The sequence below is a fragment of the Danio aesculapii genome, chromosome 1, assembly GCF_903798145.1.
Source record: "Danio aesculapii chromosome 1, fDanAes4.1, whole genome shotgun sequence".
Taxonomy (NCBI): domain Eukaryota; kingdom Metazoa; phylum Chordata; class Actinopteri; order Cypriniformes; family Danionidae; genus Danio; species Danio aesculapii.
The window spans coordinates 35,642,471-35,663,243 of NC_079435.1; the positions used below are offsets into that span (position 1 = coordinate 35,642,471).

At 35.5% G+C, this 20,773-nt stretch overlaps 1 protein-coding gene across 1 annotated transcript in view; it reads left to right on the top strand.

Moving 5' to 3' along the window:
- Positions 1 to 20,773, top strand: part of dchs2 (dachsous cadherin-related 2) — a 46,509-nt gene that overhangs the window by 16,711 nt on the left and 9,025 nt on the right. The window contains exons 5-14 of the mRNA XM_056459462.1: positions 998 to 2,026; positions 2,942 to 3,129; positions 4,073 to 4,169; positions 4,281 to 4,438; positions 6,027 to 6,861; positions 8,924 to 9,163; positions 14,150 to 14,284; positions 16,290 to 16,499; positions 18,688 to 19,539; positions 19,677 to 19,790. Of these exons, the coding sequence (XP_056315437.1) occupies positions 998 to 2,026; positions 2,942 to 3,129; positions 4,073 to 4,169; positions 4,281 to 4,438; positions 6,027 to 6,861; positions 8,924 to 9,163; positions 14,150 to 14,284; positions 16,290 to 16,499; positions 18,688 to 19,539; positions 19,677 to 19,790 (3,858 nt within the window). The remainder of the gene's footprint in view (positions 1 to 997; positions 2,027 to 2,941; positions 3,130 to 4,072; positions 4,170 to 4,280; positions 4,439 to 6,026; positions 6,862 to 8,923; positions 9,164 to 14,149; positions 14,285 to 16,289; positions 16,500 to 18,687; positions 19,540 to 19,676; positions 19,791 to 20,773) is intronic.

A 20,773-nucleotide genomic window follows, 5' to 3' on the forward strand; every position in this document is an offset into this window, starting at 1 on the left:
TAATGGGCAACACTTAAGTTTAAGTACCAATTGACACTATTAACAAGTGGCTTACTATCTACCTTGATTTTCGACATTTTTGTCTTTATTATGATAGAAAAGTAAATATTGACAGGAACTGAAGTTGGAGGGAGGAGGGTCTGCAGACATCCGCAGCACAGTTGCACTAAATAGTATGCACAGCACTAGGTTAATAGCTCTGACACATTCATCTCAAATGTTTTAAGCACGATGACCAAGGGATCATCATTTGGTGTTGGAGATAAGGTGAGGATCAAATTACAACAACCAAAATTACTTTATTAATTCAAAAAGAACACAAAAATCAACTTAAACAACCCAATTGGGGGAAAACAATAACTTCATGAGCTTGACTTAACATGAACTATAAAATCTTGACTAGATGGCAAAATCACATGAAAGAATGACAACAAACAAGGACAGGATAGAGAACATGAAGAAGCTATAAAGGGAGCAAAAATCAACAGACAGATGAACCAAATGAGCTAATAATGGGACTATAGGATGGGTGGGACTAGACCAGGGGTGTCAAACTCACTTCCTGGAGGGCCGCAGCCCTGCACAGTTTAGTTCCAACCCAATTCCAACATACTTAACTGCACGTTTCAAATAAGCCTGAAGGACTCTGCGGGCTGCGGGCCTCCTATACCTGTGGTCTAGACAATAGATAGGAGAGCACATGGCACAGAGAGACACAGACAAAGACAGAAGTAATGAGTGCACGGCCCGAGTACTCAAGCCGAGCACTACATCCAAGACTGGTCAGGACCAGTGTCCAGAATCTGCCACCAAAACAAGAATAGACAAACTATTCTAAAAATCTGAAATAAATCTTGTAATAATCTTGGAATATCTCTTTATACAATTCAAGTGAAGGACTTTAAAGTGACAAAACAGTGTGATTTAAACTTGTCTACTATTTTCCTGTTTTAATTTCACCTTATTAATGACATTTTGCGTTTATTTGTATTTGCAGATTCAGTGGAGGTAGTTTCATATGTGATATCCTCAGGTGATCCGCAGGGGCTTTTTTCAATTGATTCCCAGACTGGCATCATCAACACTGCCCAGCCCCTGGACCATGAGTCTATCTTATATGTCATTTTAAACATACAGTTCCACACAGGGACCCTTCCTATCCACAGCAGTGCTCAGGTCAATGTCTCCATCATTGACGTCAATGACAACCCTCCTGTGTTCCAGAAGACCTCAGAACACATCACCATATCCCGTAACACCCCTCCAGGAACACCACTCTTCATTGCACATGCCCACGACACAGACAGTGGACTTAATGGCAGAATTCATTACATGTTACTTCCTAAAAGCCACTTGTTTACCATCCACCCAAATCTTGGGACTCTCATACTGAATGGTGATGTCTTCAGAGATTCCAGCTCGAGGTACGAGCTCAGCATCATAGCTGAGGATGAGGGTCATCCTTCATTGAGCTCTACATTAGGGCTAGTGGTAGAGATGGATTCTTCTGCTTCTGTGGAAGACACTCTAGCATTTGAAACTCTGGTTTATCAAGTGGAAATAGGAGAAAGTGCTTCAAAAGACACCAGAATGATTCAGGTACGTGCTCACGGAACTAAATCTCAATCCAAAGGAACCTCTGGAAAAGAAACCTCTGTTATCACTTACTCTCTTAAACCTCTCTCTGGAGTCCCACCATTCAGAATCCACCCTGAAACTGGATGGATGTTTGTATCTCAGAGACTTGACTATGAAACAGAACCTATCTACAGATTTTTTGTGTGTGCAAAAGCACAGAATAGCAAAATGGAGGCCACAGCAACTGTGGTGGTCATGGTTCAGGATGAGAATGACAATGCACCAGTTTTCAGTAGGGATGTGTATTTCTTCAGCGTGCAGGAGGGACCGTCTCCTCATGGAGTGATTGGAACAGTAAAAGCTTCAGACAGAGATTCACTTAACAATGGAGTGTTGTCCTACATCTTGCTGACAGATGGAAAATACTTTTCTGTCAACTCCAGAACAGGTCAGAATTGCTGGCAAATTTAATTTAATATTTAATTTAACAAATATTTAATTTATATTATCTTTCATAAACTGTTTTTTTAAGCATTCAAAAATATATATATCCAGTCCAAAACATTTTGTTTAATTATGTTTTTGTAATTTGTTCCCGTAAAGTTCTATGTACTTTTAAATGTATATTTTAAATGTAAAAATAAAATATTATTTAATTTCTTTACCATAAATTTCATTTGTGGGAAATTATTAAATATATGAATATACAGTTAAAGTCAAAATGATTTGCCCTCCTGTGTTTTTGTTTTCTTTTTCAAATATTTTTCAAATGATGTTTAACAGAGCAAAGAACTTTACACAGTATTTCCTGTAATATTTTTCCTTCTGGAGAACGTCTTATTTGTTTTATTTCAGCTAGAATAAATATTCAATATTTTTAGCCCATTAAGTTATATTTTTCGATTGTCTACAGAACAAACCATACTTAAACAATGATTTTCCTAATTACCCTAACTTGCCTAATTAAACCAGTTAAGCCTTTAAATGTCACTTTCAGCTGAATACTAGTATCTTGAAAATATTTTGTACTGTCATCATGGCAAAGATAAAATAAATAAGCTATTAGAAAGGAGTTATTAAAACTATTATGTTTAGAAATGTGTTGAAAAAATCTTTTCAAAAGAAATTGAGGAAAAAATATACAGGGGCCCAATAATTCAGGATGGCTAATAATTCTGACTTCAACTGTATATTTTACGAGAAAACACTATTTTAATCTTTATACTTCTAAATTTTATTTTTAATATATAATTATTTACATTTAATTCCATTATTATTAGTATTAGTATTAATTCTTAGTGTAATTATTTGTGGAATTTATTGCCAATATCTTTCTCAATCTGTCTTTTTCCTCTGACTGTAGGAGAGATCATAAACCTGGTGGCTTTGGATCGTGAGGAGCAGGCGCAGCATGTTTTGAGGGTGATGGTCACAGATCAGGGTCGACCTCGTCTCAACACCACCACTACTATTCACATTACTGTGACAGATGTCAACGACAACCGGCCACAATTCACACACATACCTTCCTCTAAAGAGCTAAACGTACAGGTCATAATAATATTATTTTGCTTTTTATTGTTGTTAAACATTCTGGTTAATTATAAAACTCTGCAACAAGAGAGATAAACAGAGAGAGATTGTTTGGGGTCAGTAAGATATTTGTGTTACTTAAAAAATAGGTTTATTAAGTAATAGTGCATACATTTGATCACAGTTACAGTGTATATAAGCATTCAGTTGCATTTAAATGCTGTTCTTTGGATAGTATTACTTAATTGTTTATTTATATTAAGTATCATTAAAGAATCCTGAACATAAAATGTATTACTGTTTAACAAAAATACTTAAGAACCATTCTTATCTGTGATAATAGCAGTGCTTGGTTTTTTTTCAGAACCAATTCAGAATATCATGCAGTTGATCATCATTTTATTGTACATCAGAATGATATAACTACTGTAAATTCACCAGTGCCATGACAAGAATAAAGTACAGTGTTACACACAGTGTTCATTTTTGGTAACACTTTTTTTAAGCACTAATTCTCACTATTAATTAGTGATTTATTGCCTGCCTGTTATTAAGATATTGGCTGTTTAATAGTACTTTAAAAGTACATATTCTGCATGATCTTATTCTACATCTTTAATCCTAACTGTTACCTTAATAACTATAAAGAAGCAGCGAATTAGGAGTTTATTGAGGCAAACATTATTAATGGTATATAACTAGCAATAATTGTATCTTAGCCTTAACCAGCAATGGACCCTTATTTCAGTAACATTCAAATCTTACCGACCCCAAATAGGTGTATGTGCGTATTGATGATCTGATAGCATATTTTTTTAGATCCTAGAGCTACAGTACAGCATCAGTACATTGAATTTCATGGAAACACATAAATGGATCAGTATACTGTATATTATTTTGCTAAACAGCACTTATCAAATACATTTATGGTGTGCAGACGATTATATACCATTTTGTGCAGGTGTGGGCAGGTATTCCAGTGAATTCTGTTGTTATCAGCATGTTTGCTAAAGACCTTGATGCTGGAGAGAATGGGACTGTCAAGTTCTCCATGACAGGTAAACTGATGACTAGAAAACAGTTTATTTTGAATTCATGGTTCATTTGTGCTGATACAAATCACCATGGATTTTAATCTGAGGTTTCTTGGTTTCTTTTTTCACATTTAGATAATCAGCTGGGCCACTTTAGTATTGATAGCCATAGTGGTGATGTCAAAGTGACACCACAGTTCTCCTCAAACCCGCAGATGCGCTACACCCTGAGAGTGGTTGCCACAGACAGTGGCCTTTTTCCCCTGGAGGAGACTGCAGTTGTTCACATACAGGTTAGTGGAGCTAATTCAACATAGAACAACAGTGATTTTACTGTCTAAAGAGAAATGTCCTCTTAAAGGCAGGGTTTAAAAGCCAATTTGAAAGTCTCTTCTCCTCTCAATACCTATCTTTAAGTTGAGCAAAGGGCCAAAAAAATGTCCAATCAAAATGTTTGGTTGACATATGGATTTGCATACAGTACTTCTGTGCTCCCTGTTCGCACAGACATCACCAATGTGTTTTCACTATTTAGATTCACTTATTATTACTTTACTACTGTAATGATATGTGCTTTAAACTGTATTGTTTCTCAATGATTAATACAAGATGTAATCTTGTTGACTCTGTGGTCTTGTCACCTGAGCCATATATCTGACTATGCGCATTTATGTTTTGGAGGAAGTGTGGCTTTAGATATGGCAGTGATTATCAGTGAATAATATTATTATTATTTCAAAGCTATTTGCAGTTGCTAGCCTCTCTGAAATTGCCTACCCTACCTTTAAGTTCTCACATTTGCCATTCATGTGTGAATTGTTCTAATAAAGTGAAATACAAATTTCATCAGGTTCAGGTTTATGGAACTTTGACTCACAAATTTCCCAGTTCCAGTTAATGACAAGCCTCTTGGTTTGCCAGAGACTTCTGGGCAGAGTTTGGTAACTTGGCTAATTTTCTTGGGTTATGACTCCATCCCATGGTTCCCGAGATCAGATTCTGCATTGAAGATGACACTATGGGAAACCTTTCTGCATGACAGCATGACAGAAACTAGTTTAATCTTCTGGAAAAAGTTTTAGTTTAGCTGCAATAAAAAATTCTATTCTACAGTATATTTTGTATATTTTACAGTATATAAATATAATACAGTATAATTTCAATTATAAATTGGCTACAGAACAAACTCTGTTGTTCAATGACTTGCCTAAATAGTATGTACTATCATAATGGCAAAGACAAAAGAAAAATCATTTCACCATTAAATAGAACCTGGGCAATATCTGAAAATATTCAGGAGGGCTAATAATTTTGTCTTTAATTGTATGAACAAAACTTCTCTGAATAAACCTTCTCAATATAGATAGAAAAAATACTGGAAATTCTTGGAATGTGTAAAGATTTTTGACAGCTCAGTGAATAAACATATATATACATTTTGAGAAAACATGATTTAATTTTTTTTTTGTATGACTAAAATCTACATACACGCTTATATTTAAAGTCCAATAAAATAATTACCAATATATTTTTGATGAGTTTTTTCTATTAGTCCATTAAAAGAATATCTGGTCACACTTTATTTTGATGGTCTGTTTGATGAATTTAAGTTACATTGCATCTACATGCCAACTTATTCTCATTAGATTATAAGTAGACTGTTAGGTTGGGGTTAGGGTTAGGGTTAGGGTAAGTTGACATGTATTTGCAAAGTTTCTTATAGTCTGTTAAATGTCTGTTGAACGAACAGTATCAACAGATATTAAGCAGACAGTCTACTAATACTCAAATGGACCATCAAAATAAAGTGTTACCAAATGTCTTGTCTCTAGAGTTTAAAAATAATAACAAATTTTGTTCTTAAATTTTGTTTTATTCCAGGTTTATGTCTTGGATCAACAAAAAGAAAATTTCCAGAGCAGCCTTCAACACTTTACTGTACTAGAAGATGTGAGACTGGGAACTATCATTGGATCACTTGGTGTTTCTAATGCACCAGATACACAACTACGATATTCAATTGTTGAGGGTGATGGTAGTTTGCAGTTTGGCATTAAAAGTTCTAGTGGCCAGCTTTATGTGGCACAGCATCTGGACTACGAAGTCACTCAGCGCTACTTCTTGGTTGTGCGTGCAGAAGCCTTTCCCACTTTTAATGTCACTGTATTTGCTGCGGTCAGCATTCTCGATGTTAATGATCACAACCCCTGGTTCCCTAGCAATGGCAACATTGTGATGTTTGGTGTTTATGAGGATGTTTCCAATGGAACAGTGGTATATGTGTTTAATGCACATGATGGTGATGGAAGTCTACACTACAGTGAGCTTTATTATTCTTTGATCTACGACCCCAGCCCTGCCATTGAAGGGCTGCCTTTACACATTGACCATCACACTGGAGTTGTGACAACAAATGGACAACTGGACCGTGAACGCACTGAGAACATTATATTTAGAGTGACAGCCAGTGACAGCTTGAATGAGCCCAACGAAAGGAAAAATGCATCAATCATAGCTCAGATGATTGTGCTGGATATCAATGACAACAGTCCTACATTTGTCTCCATGGATATAGCATGTGTCCCAGAGCACACAGAAGTTGGACTTTTGGTTCATCATGTGATGGCCAGAGATGAAGATGAAGGAAGAAATGGGCATGTCACTTACAGTGTGTCTTCAGGGAACGAGAAGGGCTACTTTCACATGGAAAGCACAGGTATGTTGGTTTTAGGGATGTAAATGAATTTTACGATAAGGGAAAATGCCCATGTTAAAGGTACAGTTCACCCTAAAAAAGAAATTGCGTCTTCATTTACATATCCTCATATACAGTTGAAGTCAGAATTATTATCACCCCTTTGAATTTTTTTTTTCTTTTTTAAAAATTTCCCAAATGATGTTTAACAGAGCAAGGAAATTTTCACAGTATGTCTGATACTTTTTTTCTTCTGGGGAAAGTCTTATTTGTTTTATTTCGGCTAGAATAAAAGCAGGTTTAAATTTTTTAAACACCATATTAAGGTAAAAATTATTAGCCCCCTTAAGCTATATATTTTTTCGATAGTCTACAGAACAAACCATCGTTATACAATAACTTGCCTAATTACCCTAACCTGCCTAGTTAACCTAATTAACCTAATTAAGCCTTTAAATGTCACTTTAAGCTGTATAGAAGTGTCTCGAAAATGATCAAGTAAAATTTTATTTACTGTCATCACGGATTAAATAAAGATTAAATGTATCAGTTATAAGAAATGAGTTATTAAAACTATTATGTTTAGAAATCTGTTGAAAAAATCTTTTCTCTGTTAAACAGAAATTGGGGAAAAAATAAACAGGGGGGCTAATAGTTCTGACTTCAACTGTAATTCCAAACTGTGTGACTTTCTACTGTGAGCAGATATTTTTCATTGTTTTTTATACTATGCAAAGGACTTGTTAATAGAAACCTTTGCACCAGAGGAACTTTACCTAGAACTATTGGTATAGTTACCCAGTTTTTGGTTTGTTTGGACCACAGGAACTGCTGCAGAAATTATATTTGGGGAACTAAATTAAGTCCTACTTCAGAGCAAGATCTAATCCAGCACAATAGCCGATTGTCATACAAAACACTGGCACAGAACTGTAAAGTTGTCCTAGATATAAACAATTAGAAAGCTTTGACTTTAGTCTGTTCTCTTCTTAGCTTTGACGATATGTAGCACTACAAGTTGTAATAGGTGAAAGTCTTTTTTTTTTTTTTGTATGAGCTATTGATGTTAAAAGGACTGAGAGCAACTGCTTTAATACAGGGGAGTAGTGGACATTGGGCCAAGGGGTGGGGGGGTGGGTGGAGGATGGTGGTGAAATCCAAAAGTTTACATTCTTAAATGCCTGTTTCTAAATAGTCTGTCTCTAAAAGTGACCCCGTCCCCCCTGGTTGCTACGCCCCTGCTTTAATATAAATTAAATATAAAAACAACACTACTGTTTTAATAAATGTTCTTTCTTCTTTGGCTTGATTAATCAGTACATATTATTTAAAATAAAGAAAATGTAGTCATAGTTTAAGATGAATTTAACATCGAGCTTGGTTTTAACTAAATAAAGTATTAAATTTTCATTCAGTTTAGTCCCACGCTGCATCTTAATCAGGGGTTCCCAAACTATTCCGCCCACAAACCCCATAAATATGTAAACGTTGTGCACACAAAAATGGGCCTATATAAACACAAGCTTCACTAGTTTCATTTAATATTAACCTCAACTAAAGAGACTGGTGGGCATAAAGTTTTCAGCACAGGTCTATTCTTTGCTTAATTTTGGAGACCACTACTCAGAGATCATCCTCAATGTTCAGTAGTGGCTTGTGTTAATATTTTAATGTATTTGATTGCCATAAAGATGTCAAAGTTTAACCCGGTGTTATAAAATCAATCTGTTCCATCTGACACTAATGCAGTGTTGTTAATCTAACGTAAACACACCAATCCTATGGAAAAAATTATTGAAAGGCTGATGGCTTTTCACTTGCATGTTGTTATTTTTTTTTTTGTAACTATTAACTACTATTTTTATCTTCTGTGGGTTATGGTTAAAATGTGGTAATTCTAATAGTTCAATAAAATTTATTTGACTTTTAGAAATCACCAAGGGACACCCTGTCATTGTCCTGCGACCCCCACTTTGGAAACTACTGTTCTAAATGACTTTTAGCAGAAATATTATTGACCATGTGCTTGTTATGATTATCTAACAAACTAATATATATATAACTCTCTCTCTCTCTCTTGCAGGGCATCTGTTCCTGAATTCTTCCGTGGATTATGAATCCCAGCATGTCCACATTCTCACTGTCCAGGCTAGAGATAATGGTGTCCCGTCTCTGTCCTCCACTCAGACACTCACTGTGAGGGTTCTGGATGTTAATGACCATCCTCCTGTGTTCCAGCAGCACATTTACAACACCACTGTCATTGAGAACAGAGAGCCAGGAGAGATCATTGTTCAAGTCACTGCAGTCGACCTGGATTCAGGTACAGTTTATTTTAAAAGTTTACTTGGTCATAATAAACACTGCCAATGAAATGCCATGTTCATAAATCACCAGAAGATGGCAGCATAGTTTCAACTTGCATCCTGCACTAGTCCTAGTGCATTTCCATGGGCTAATTCTCTCAGAGCCTGCAGTATGGCTACATTTTAATAATACTTTGATCATACTTGCTTTTTAAACTCTTTTTTATTAGAACATATTATCAAATTATACATCAGAGATGAGTAAATAAGGATACAGGGGGGGGGGGACTAATAAATAACGAAGAAAAACACAAAGTAACACATAGTAAAAGGCATTTCCAAAGTTTCATTTTAAAACAGTGCATATAATGTAAACAAAAAAAGCAGTTGTAGAGAGAAGATAAATATACTGGCCATGTACAGGTATGTACAGAAGTTTGCTAAATTTACTTTATATGTGTAAATATAGTTAGTAATGTATTATTGTTTATAATGGGAATGGATACCGTTTAGCTTTAAAGGTATTTCTCTGAAGTCTAAGGGAATAAGTTATTCCTTCCATTTCATGATTTTCTCTTAACATTTTTGATACGACATGTGCAGGGGCCTGATCTTTGCCAAGTAGATGTAATACATTTTAGTGCTGCAAAAAACAATATTGGGGCAGCACGGTGGCAAAGTGGTTAGCATAGTTTCCTCACAGCAAGAAGGTTACTGGTTTGAGTCCAGGCTGGACCAGGAAGTCTTTCTTTGTGGTGTTTACATGTTCTCCTAGTGTCTGCGTGAGTGCTCCGGTTTCCCCTAAATTGAAAAAACTAGTAAGTTTATATGTTTGTGCGTGTGTTAATGTGCGTTTATATGCAAGGATCGAGTTTATATGTATGTGCGTGTGTATGTGAGTGCATGCATGCATCAAGTTTATATGTATAAGCGCAAGTTTTATATATATTGTTTTGAACATCCAATAATATAGGTGTATATGCGAGTAATTTATACAGTAGGTGTATATGCACGTGTTTTATAAGCAAAGTTTGATTGAAATCCTACACAGCTCCTCATAGTAAACAGTGTTATTGTTTATTTGTTTGTTTGCTTTTTCCATTGGGTGCATTGATTTAATGAATGTAATTTTACCCTGATATCTACGTTGTAGGTATGTGGAAAAGATTTTATATGCTCATTTACAACCACGAAACTATCACTACAATGAGAAGCTCAGTTTTGACCATATTTGGAAGGGTTGTGAATGTTAATGATTTCTGCTCTGATGTTCGTCTCAGTGCCTTCTCTCTTTTTGGAGTTCTTTGATCAAGAAAAATCACAGCAAGGGCAGAGTAATGTGACACAATGCATAAAATTGGATTGAACATTAATACTCAGCAGTTTACGTGTCTTTGTTGCATCATCACAAACACATGCAGCAAATTTCACAATATACACATTAAAATAACAAAAGATTCTGTAAATTTAAACAGACATTATGCCCCTTTGCAGTGGTGCTAAATAAATTTATAATCTGTATATCCCACATTTTGTTTTCTAATGCTCCTTGAACAGATGGCTGGCTGAGATATGCTCCTTAAAGTCCATCGCATACCAGAGATGTGCATTAACATTTATTAACATTTTTAAACAGTGTTTACTATGAGTGTATGCATGATTCTCTCTGCATCGCTTAGCAGCAAATAGAAAACAATGTAATGATTTGGTGAGGCCGGCTTTAGTCTCCCTGCCCTTACCATTTTCAAAATAAGAGTCCCACACACAATCCGTTTAATAAAAGCTTATATACAGTTAAAAATAAAGGAAAAAAAAAACATTGTGGCAAACAGCCACAGGGTATGTATATTAGAATTTCATGTTTTCTATTTTGTGATAAAATTAGGTTATTTACTATTACATATTACACATTCCTGTAACAGTAGCCTGTCTCAAAGTAGGAAAACATGTCAGCACAAATAACTTGAGGTAGTGAATTTCTTTTCATATTTATCCATCATTATTTCAGTCTGGAAGCCCAGATGGCCCTGGTCATCAGCCTTTAAATTTATTTAGTTAACAGACTGCTGTTAAAAACATACATCAACCTGAATTATGTTTCCTCAAACTTGATTGCTACCATAAATCAACAGGTCTTTGTGTTCTTTTTCGCATGCCGTGTGTTATTCTGTGCGTCTTGTCCCTATTCCAAATATTCGCAAATCTACCAGGCCCTTTTAAAATACCTCAGCCGCAATATCAGTGTCGGGCTTTCTCTGCGTTTCTGACGTTATCCTAGAACGGCAGTCAGGCCTCCTGCAGGATATTTGAAATTGTGTGTGATGATTCACTAACTCAAGCCATCTGTGCTAATAAAGGCCGGTTATTTTTTCTCCCAGAATTCACTCCTTTCAGCAGTGTGGTCAATGGTTTGTTCTTTGATTTTATCTTCCATTACATTAAACCTCACAAAACTCCATGAAACCACTGTGCCAAATGTTCATCAGATGAAGATTGATACTGTTGGTAATTGATTCAACTATCTGTTACATTAATGCAGTTTGATTTTAGTACGCTCATAAAGCTGATAGATGATGTTCGTGGCTGCAGGTGAAGTTTCCAGCTTATGAGCTGCTGTGAGTTTGTCTGTTTGACTGCATGTCTTCTAAAAACAGCAGTTTGTTTTTAAACTTTAAGATAAAATAGATCTTTTTGGCAGCACAAAGCAGAAAAAAAAAATTAATGGTAATTTAACTGATAAAAGAAAAAACTCAAAAAATGCAACACAGATATGTAAGATGTTTTTTTCAAGCGGTGTGACCAAAACAAACTTTTTTACTGCATTATCTTGCGCGGATTAGTTATTCACTTTAAAAATAACAATGTGAACTAACAAAGTAAACAATAAAAATGTTGATTTTATGTGGACTTTAAGGTGTGAGGTGTAAGGAATGTAGAGAGGACATACAACTGTAAAGCGTATACAGTACATACTTAATCTGCAGTTATACAACATAATGTACATTTTCAATGTGATATCCATTCTATTACTTATTTATTAGGGGCGAAGCATCGAAAGTGTGTAGGCACGTATTGTATCCGTTCCGGTTCTTATTATTATTCTTCCGGTTTCCTCTTCTTCTTCTGCTTTGGGAGTCTCTGACAGCACTATTAACCATTTGCGACATTTGCGCAAACTTTGGCACACTGATAGAGGACAGTCTGATCTTCAACCACAACAAATTTGGACTCTCTAACTCAAACTCTCTAGCGCCACCACTTGTCCAAAGTTACACTAATTTTTATCTTATTGACTTTTGAACTGAATGGGCTACTTTCAGATTCTTTTTTTCCAATCAAGCCGTTTCAAACGCACCAAATGACATCATTGTCTGTCATGAAATTTTTTTGCTATTTCAAATTTTTCGCAAAATGGTTTTTGTTTACTGCACTGACAATTGTGATGGCATGATGCCAAACTATATCTGAGGCTGTATCTCTGCGATAGTTAAAGATAATGATTTTACGTCTGTCTGTCTCATACTGACCACTCAATAAAAATTTGGTGACAGCGCCACCTATGGGTCAAGAGTTATAAGACATTCATTAGCCATTATTAATAAAACTTACAAGTTCGTTAATAACTTTTGACTGCATATACTTATTTTGAGGAAATTAGTCTCACAACTTTCCTTGGGTCATGTCGACAACACACACCAATTATGTCATAATCTGCCAAACTTCCTGTCCGCCATTTTGATTTTGTTCAAAATGTTGTTGTTTTTTTAGCACCTCCTAGACTGCTGGTCCAATCTTAACCAAATTTACCAAGATCATCTTCAGACCACGTAGACCAAAAGTTATGGCATTCATGGCGATAGACAAAACTGTTTATAAACTGTTTTAAACTGTCATTTAGCATTTGCGCAAACTTGATGTAATGCTGCCATTACGCGCTGAATCACTGTAATGGTTTGAAGTATTGAAATCACAGTTAATGTGTGTGGTCTGACACTGACCAAACTACATGAGTTTGCACCACCTTCTGGGTAAAATTGACAAACAATAAAATTCTATCAATAGAAATCATACAAAATTTATCAAATGACTTTTGAATAGTTTTGTTGAATGTCATGAGACTGGTCTTGCAGATTCCTTGTATCATACAGGGAACATGAATATAATTTATTCCCTAATTGACAAGACTTTGATGAATTGATGTCCACCATCTTGAATTAGTTTGAAATCTGTTGTTTTGAACTCTCCATAGATCGTTAGCCCTATTTCCACCAAGTTTGGCTCAGACCATGCTGCCAAGAAGTTATAGAATTTTTTTAGTTGCTCTGTAGCTTGTTGCCGTGTTTGTTTATGATGTGGCTGCTGGGTTGCTTAGCCCCGATAATTGCTGCTTGCAGCTATATTTTAGAGTGTTTTTGTTACCTTTTTCAGTTTTTGTAATATGGAGTGTTTATTAAAAAAGTGTCTGGTGCATATAGAGTGTGCAGCTGTGTGTTTGTCTGAGTGTGTTTCTGTGCTTCACACTCACACTTCTTATTCACTGTGCTTCTCCATCACTGCCTTAGTTTTACATCCAGGCAGCTCATATTCACTTTTCATCCCAATTTTTTCTCTTTTCTTGGCAATGCACTTAATTATAGCAGGTTTTATTACTTTAGCTTTGTTTTTTATTTCAGAAATTAGATAGGATTTCAGATTTCCAGATTGGACACTAAACAGACCTCACTCAGCTGTGAAACACATCTCAGCGTCGGATCTTCAGAATGTTTTTTTTTTTTTTTGAAAAAGCACACATTAGATGCAATTAAAAATAAAGGAAAATAATTATAATTGTTGTAACATCACTTGAAATGTCTTTTTTGTGAGTCAATTAGTTAATAAGTTCAGCGGTATTTCCAGTCTCTGTTGATGTTTTGGGGTCATAATCAAAAGGTGGGGTGACTTGTTGTACTATAGATAATCTTGTTCTGTGTCCAGTCTATGAATATCATCTGTGTTTTCCACAGAGGTGAATTCTGCTCTGAGCTACAGCTTGTTACCTGGCCCTGGATATGAGTTCTTCACAATAAACTCCCACACTGGACACATCAGCACTTCCGTTCGGCTAGACAGAGAGATCCAATCCACATTTACTCTTAGAGGTGAGATCTTTCATTGCCTGTATCACTCCAACTCACTCATCACACCAAAGTCATCCACAGAGCATTAAATACTTACATTAGATTGCATAATTTGTAAGGTGCAGTGTAATGAAATATGTAATGGTTGCAATGAAATATTTTGCTGTATTGTTGAAAATGTGTTGTGTATTTTTTAATTGTTTTACTTAAATGGAATATTGATTGTGCACAAACTATTTAAGTATAATAATTTTGAGTAAAACAATACTATTAAATTACATATTTTATAGCTCATATTAAATTGCCCATTTAAACAAAGACGTGTTTGGCGCGATTTGTTGCTATTTTCAGACCAGCACAACCCTAATTTCACAATTTGCAACAAGTTGTTTAAATAGCAAATCCATTTGCACCACTTTGTGGACTCATGGACGTGCTGGTCTAAAATAGAGGTGTGTTAAGGCGCATTGTTGGTGGATTTTGAAGAACTGAAATAGACCACACCATTGACTACTAAAAGCAGGTCGAAAGTCCAGTGCAGAGCGCATTAGTTATACACCCATGTGGGTTCAAACGCTTACACATTTTTTACAAAGTTAATTTTCTTCATAAATATAAAAACCACTACTTTCATGCCTCAACTCAGGTTTTTTTTTTAGATGATTCATGACAATTTGCTTTTGTATAATGTTATTATTATTAGCAGTTTCATTTATTATATGCATATTTATATTTGTTTTAATAAAAACAGGTTTAGATTTGTCCACCTGTCAGGTTTTGAAGATGTATGCGTCACTATTTGGGGCATAAGAAAAGTACGTGTGTTTGGATATTTGACCACACTTCGTTGTTATTGTTCATTTATATACGTTTTCTAGAAATTAGAAGTGAATTTAGAAATAGTTTTGAAACAAATATTTGCACTTAATAAATGGAATTAAATATGTAGGCTAATGGTTGTCTTCAGTGGAGTGTACAGCACTGTTTCCTTATCCACTAAAGTAAAAAGTAAAAGTAAAGAGAAAGAGAAAGTAAAGAGGCCGAATGGAGGAGGCTCGTTCTCTATGCTCATGCTGCAGATGGTCTGTTTAACTGTTTTCTCACTAGTGAAGCATTCAGTTTTCCACTTACAAATTCCGTCATGTAATTAGCAAATGCGCCATGGCGTGACGCAACTGAATCTTAAAGGTAATATGTCATGAGACTCGGATTGGACAGCACAACGCTGTTAGACCATGCGCCAGGGCGAAGAGCGTATTTTTCCATCCTTAAAATAGCAAAAGTAGATTTGGACACGCCCTTAATGCTTTTGCACCGTGCGCTTTAGACTTTGCGTCTAGATGCAACATTTTCATTGTGTTCCGAGCTATTTGAAAGTGTTGTGAGAAAATGCAGTGTGTTTTATTAATTTGTTTGCGTTGTGAGCATTTGCAGCATGTGTGCTGTCAAATGAATGAAGATCTTTTCGTAATTTGATGCCGTTTTTTTGTAATTGCATGTGTTTTCTTAAATAGCACCATGTTAAGCTCTCTCGGTCTCTGTAGGTAATGGACAATTAGAGTTAATCATCAAATACAATAACAAAAATTTGCAGATGAGCTTAAAATAGCGAGGCGGTGTTGGAATGATCATTGTAAAGCAGTGGTGCCTTGTTTGGATCACTGACATACTGCTTTATTAATATCATGATTAATTTAAATTTTTATGTTTTAATTTTGTTCATGTTGTTGTTTTTATTCACTTTTGGCTAAACAAGTGACAAGTATTGTCTAATTAGTTGTCACACAATTTTCAGATGTAGTTATTTTATGTTTTATATTTTATTTCAGTTCTTATTTATTCAAGTAACAAAATTTTGGGGTTATTTTGTTACTGTTAACAATAATAGCCCTATCAATTCTGGATGTTTTTGTTTCAGGACATGTTGGACTTTATCTGTAATTGCATGTCATTACAAAAACTTAAAACACTGTAATTATAATGTAATATATTACAACTTTCTTACACGTTTTTGTCTCTTTCACAGTTCAGGCAGAGGACGGTGGGACTCTGTCTCTATCTGGAACTACAACAGTTTTGTGCGCTGTCCTGGATGAAAACGACAATGCTCCGCAATTTCCCCAACCTGATTTACATATAGTAATTCCAGAAAATTTAGCTCCTGGAGTCATTCACATTGTCCAGGCCTCTGATATTGATAATGGGCTAAATGGAACTATTCAGTACTCCATAGAAGGTATGTAAATCCATCCAACCTCACCATCATAGACATTATAATTTGTTTTACATATAGATTCATAACCATTTTTATGTTATTTTGTTCATTCATACAAGACATTTTAATGAACTCTGACCTACTTTTTAAATATTTTATAATGTATGGCAGCTGACATATTTATGACATGTATACTCCATCAGATATTGTTTATTTTCTTTTTAAAGCTATAGTTCTGTTGCATAGCAAACATATTGGTAGGGTAAAAAGTACAAGTAAGCCTTTTGCTGAAGTGAGACTAAAACTGGAAGTGAAAACAAGACAAATGCTCCTTAATTTAAACTTAATATTAAGTGTTTATTAACCACATAGCATTTAAAATAATCAATCAGTAAATGACACACAATCGCCTCACAGCAAGAAGGTCGCTGGTTCGAGCCTCGGCTGGGTCAGTTGGCTTATCTGTGTGGAGTTTGCAAGTCCTCCCCGTGTTCGCATGGGTTTCTTTCGGGTGCTCCGGTTTCCCCCACAGTCCAAAGAAATGCGCTATGGGTGAATTGAATAAACTAAACTGGCCATAGTGTATGAGTGTTAAAGCAAGTAAATAAAGGGACTAAGCTGAAAAGAAAATGAACGAATGAATGTACAAGCATTGTTCTTTGATTGTTCATGTTGGTAAAAACAATAACTAAATCTCCTGTATTGTAAAGTGTTACCTAAATGTTGAATAGGTTGAATAGGGACTGTTATCTCACAGCAAAAAGGTCGCTGGTTTGAGTCCAGGCTGGCCACGTGGTACTGTATAGGTTGTTTGCAATCAAGCAGTTCTGGTGACGCACGAAATTCAGATGGAGAACAGAATGCAAAAACTGAATGCTTGACATAAAGGAAAGTCAGTATTTTTGCCATTTATACCATATTTTAAAGGAGATATAAATATAAAATAACCAAAGAGTGCTGAGTTTTCTACTGAACTAAAATATATTTGCCTGTCATCAAGGCAGTAGATACTGTATAGTTACATGAAAAATACTATTGTAAATATTATAGTGTTTGGAAGCGTACTGTAGATAATTACTTGAATTAAACTGTCATAGTAGTTATATTGTTGCTCTGGTTCGACAAAACTGTAGAAATAAACAAATTAATTAATAGGCTTCAGTTTTCTACTATAATTATAGTTTAAACTAATGTTACAGTATTTATTACAGTTTATCAGTTTACTATGCTACAGTATTCTGTAGCATTCATTAACAAAGAGTAATACTCATTATACACTTTATTTTGTGGTTCAAAAACATGTTGATTATAAAGTACTATTGCTTTTTTTTTCCCATGCGGATATCTTCCAGACATTATGATATAACAGATTAAAGCATACAAAAGCATAGACACATAGTGACACACAGTCTATTATTCATTTATTGTTATAAAGGTGAAAAAGTGCTCCACAATAATGACCGTCTAGTTTTTGTCACAAGGGTTGCATTTTTTTTTAGTTCTGTCGATTACCATCAACAAACATTCACCGCTGCTGTGCACCTCAATATTTACGTTATGGTTGTTTATTCCACTGAAACGCTAGTAAAGACTTGGATCATTGCAAAACAAGACAGAGATTTCAGGGTACGTTATTTATAATCTCCTCAATTTTGTATAAGTGCGGTGGTGTTTGTATCTGATGTTTATATAACACTTTAACATATTTATACACATAGCTAGGCCTGTATACAATCTTTATCGGTGCTGCCAAATGAACTATCACATTCAATATAGTTTGTACACATGAATGTATTAAAAAAATTGTTTATGACATACCGCTTATTCTTACGTTTTTCAGTTCCAGTTTCTTGAACTTTCCCCCTTTTTTGGGCAAAAACTTTTGGAAATCTATAAAAGCTGTTCGACATTTCTTATATTGGCCGATTTAATTAATTATAAACACAAAACATAAACATTTTGATGTTCTGATAGCAAATCCTGAGTAGAAAAATCACTTCCTGCCCTCCATCTGAATTTTGCACGTCATTGATGACGGTTCAGTCAACCCCTGATAAATCAGGCACTAAGTCAAAGAATAGCGAGTGACTGAACTACTATGAAATGATAGTTGAACAGTAGTGAATAGACAAGAACTGCATACTTAAGGAAAAAGCTCCAGTTTGAGAATAAATGTTCTTAAATCTCTTTTTTTATCCATTATTACAAGATATAGAGTGTTTCAGCATTGATGCAGTGACTGGGATGATCCGTACTACTAGACCCCTGGACAGAGAGGAACGTTCCAACTACTCCCTTCTCATCACTGCAGCAGACCACGGCCATCTGCCGTTGAGCTCCTCTGCACTGCTGCACATCACCCTTACAGATGAAAATGATAACAGCCCCTCATTCGCCCGGAAAAGCTATCGAGCCAGCGTTAGCGAGGGGCTCCCTGCGGGTACAGAGATCCTACATCTGATTGCGTGGGATCCTGACGAGGGGGCCAATGGTGTAGTGACATTCTCCCTGGAGGAGGAGAATTCTGGAAACTTTCATGTTGATGGCTCTACTGGAATGATAAAGCTCAAAAAGCCATTGGACCGTGAAACTCGTTCCCAGCATGTATTCAGGGCTGTAGCTACTGACGGTTGCAGCGAAGGTCCACGAAGCTCCATCGCTACAGTTACAATTCAAGTGGAAGATATTAATGATAATCCACCAGCATGTGTTAAGGAACCCATGCGAGTGTCAGTGTCTTCAGTGAACGCACGTCCCAATCGACCCATTGTAAAGGTATCGGCCCATGATCCTGACCAAGGGGATAATGGGACTGTAGTGTTTAGACTTGCAGAAGAAGATGAACTGTTTCAGGTCGATGGATCTGGAGCTGTGAGGCTAAAAGCACCCCTGAGTAATGAAGTATCTGGGACAAAGCTGCTCCGCATACAGGCTGAGGATCTAGGTAGACCTTCCCTCACCTCCAGCTGCCTTCTGCTGATTCAGCTTAATGATGAAGAGCCACTGTTGCAGTTTACTGAAGACCTTTATGAAGTTGCAGTTCCAGAAAACAGCAAGACAGGTATACTTTGAGTAGCTTTTTAGTCCAGAGAATAGTTTCATATCTTTGAGATGTTTTCTTATTGGGTCATTATTTGTGATAAATAATGCATCTGTGCGTGTGTGCATGCGTGTGTGTGAATAAATTATCATTTGTAGGATCTTGGGTGGCCAATGTTGTAGCTCATGACCAGACATCAGATGAAGGAATGATCAAGTACAATATTTTTAGTGGCAATGAAAACGAAGCCTTCAATATTAACCCAGTTACAGGTGAGTGTATAAAAATGTAAATAAATACTTTCAAATTAAATTAACTTTTATATATTTTTGACTTTTTATAACTTTTATTATACTTTTGAATTTTTTTTTCTTTTTATATTTGCTTCATGTTGCAGTTGCTTTGGAGAAATATTACTACATGTTTGGAGAAATATTGCCACAAAGGTTATTGACAAAACATAATAGCAACAAAATAAGAACAATAATAATAAGTTAAATTAATTTGTATGAGGGGGTGGCACGGTGGCTCAGTGGTTAGCACTGTCCCCTCACAGCAAGAAGGTTGCTGATAATTATAATTATAAAATTATACAATTATAAATTGTCCATAGTGTTTCTCAGTGCTGGGTTGCGCCTGGAAGGGCATTGATTGCCTAAACATATGCTGGATAAGGTGGCGGTTCATTCCACTGTGGCAACCCCTGATAAATAAAGGGACTAAGCTAAAGGAGTTTTGTTAAACTATAGTTTGTAGTTTTTGAACATGCTTTGCTTTGTTAATGTGGAAATGAAGTGCTTTATTTGTCTTAAAAATACAGTTGGGGAAGATCTGTTCATGTTTAGTGTTATTTTATGATTAGTTTTAAAGGTTCAGTTCACCCAAAAATGTTTAAATACTCACCCTCATGTTGTTCCAACCCCTTGAGACTATTGTTCTTTTTCAGAACAAAAATTAACATATTTTCAATTAAATCTGAGAGCTCATTTATACTCCATAGACAGCAATGGTCCAGTAAATTCTAGTAAATCAGCAAGTTCTAGTACATTAAAGTTCAGTTGTCACAGTTTAAAATTACTTCAGTTTGTTGTAATACAAATCATCACCTTGGAATTATAAGGTTCTATCTGCATTCTGAATGATTTTGAGATATTGAGCTTCAAAGTTTTTGCATTCCATGTAGCAAACAGTACGTGTGTAACATTTGTTTTTTAAATAAAAAGTCTTAAAATGTACACAAATTATAAAAATAAAA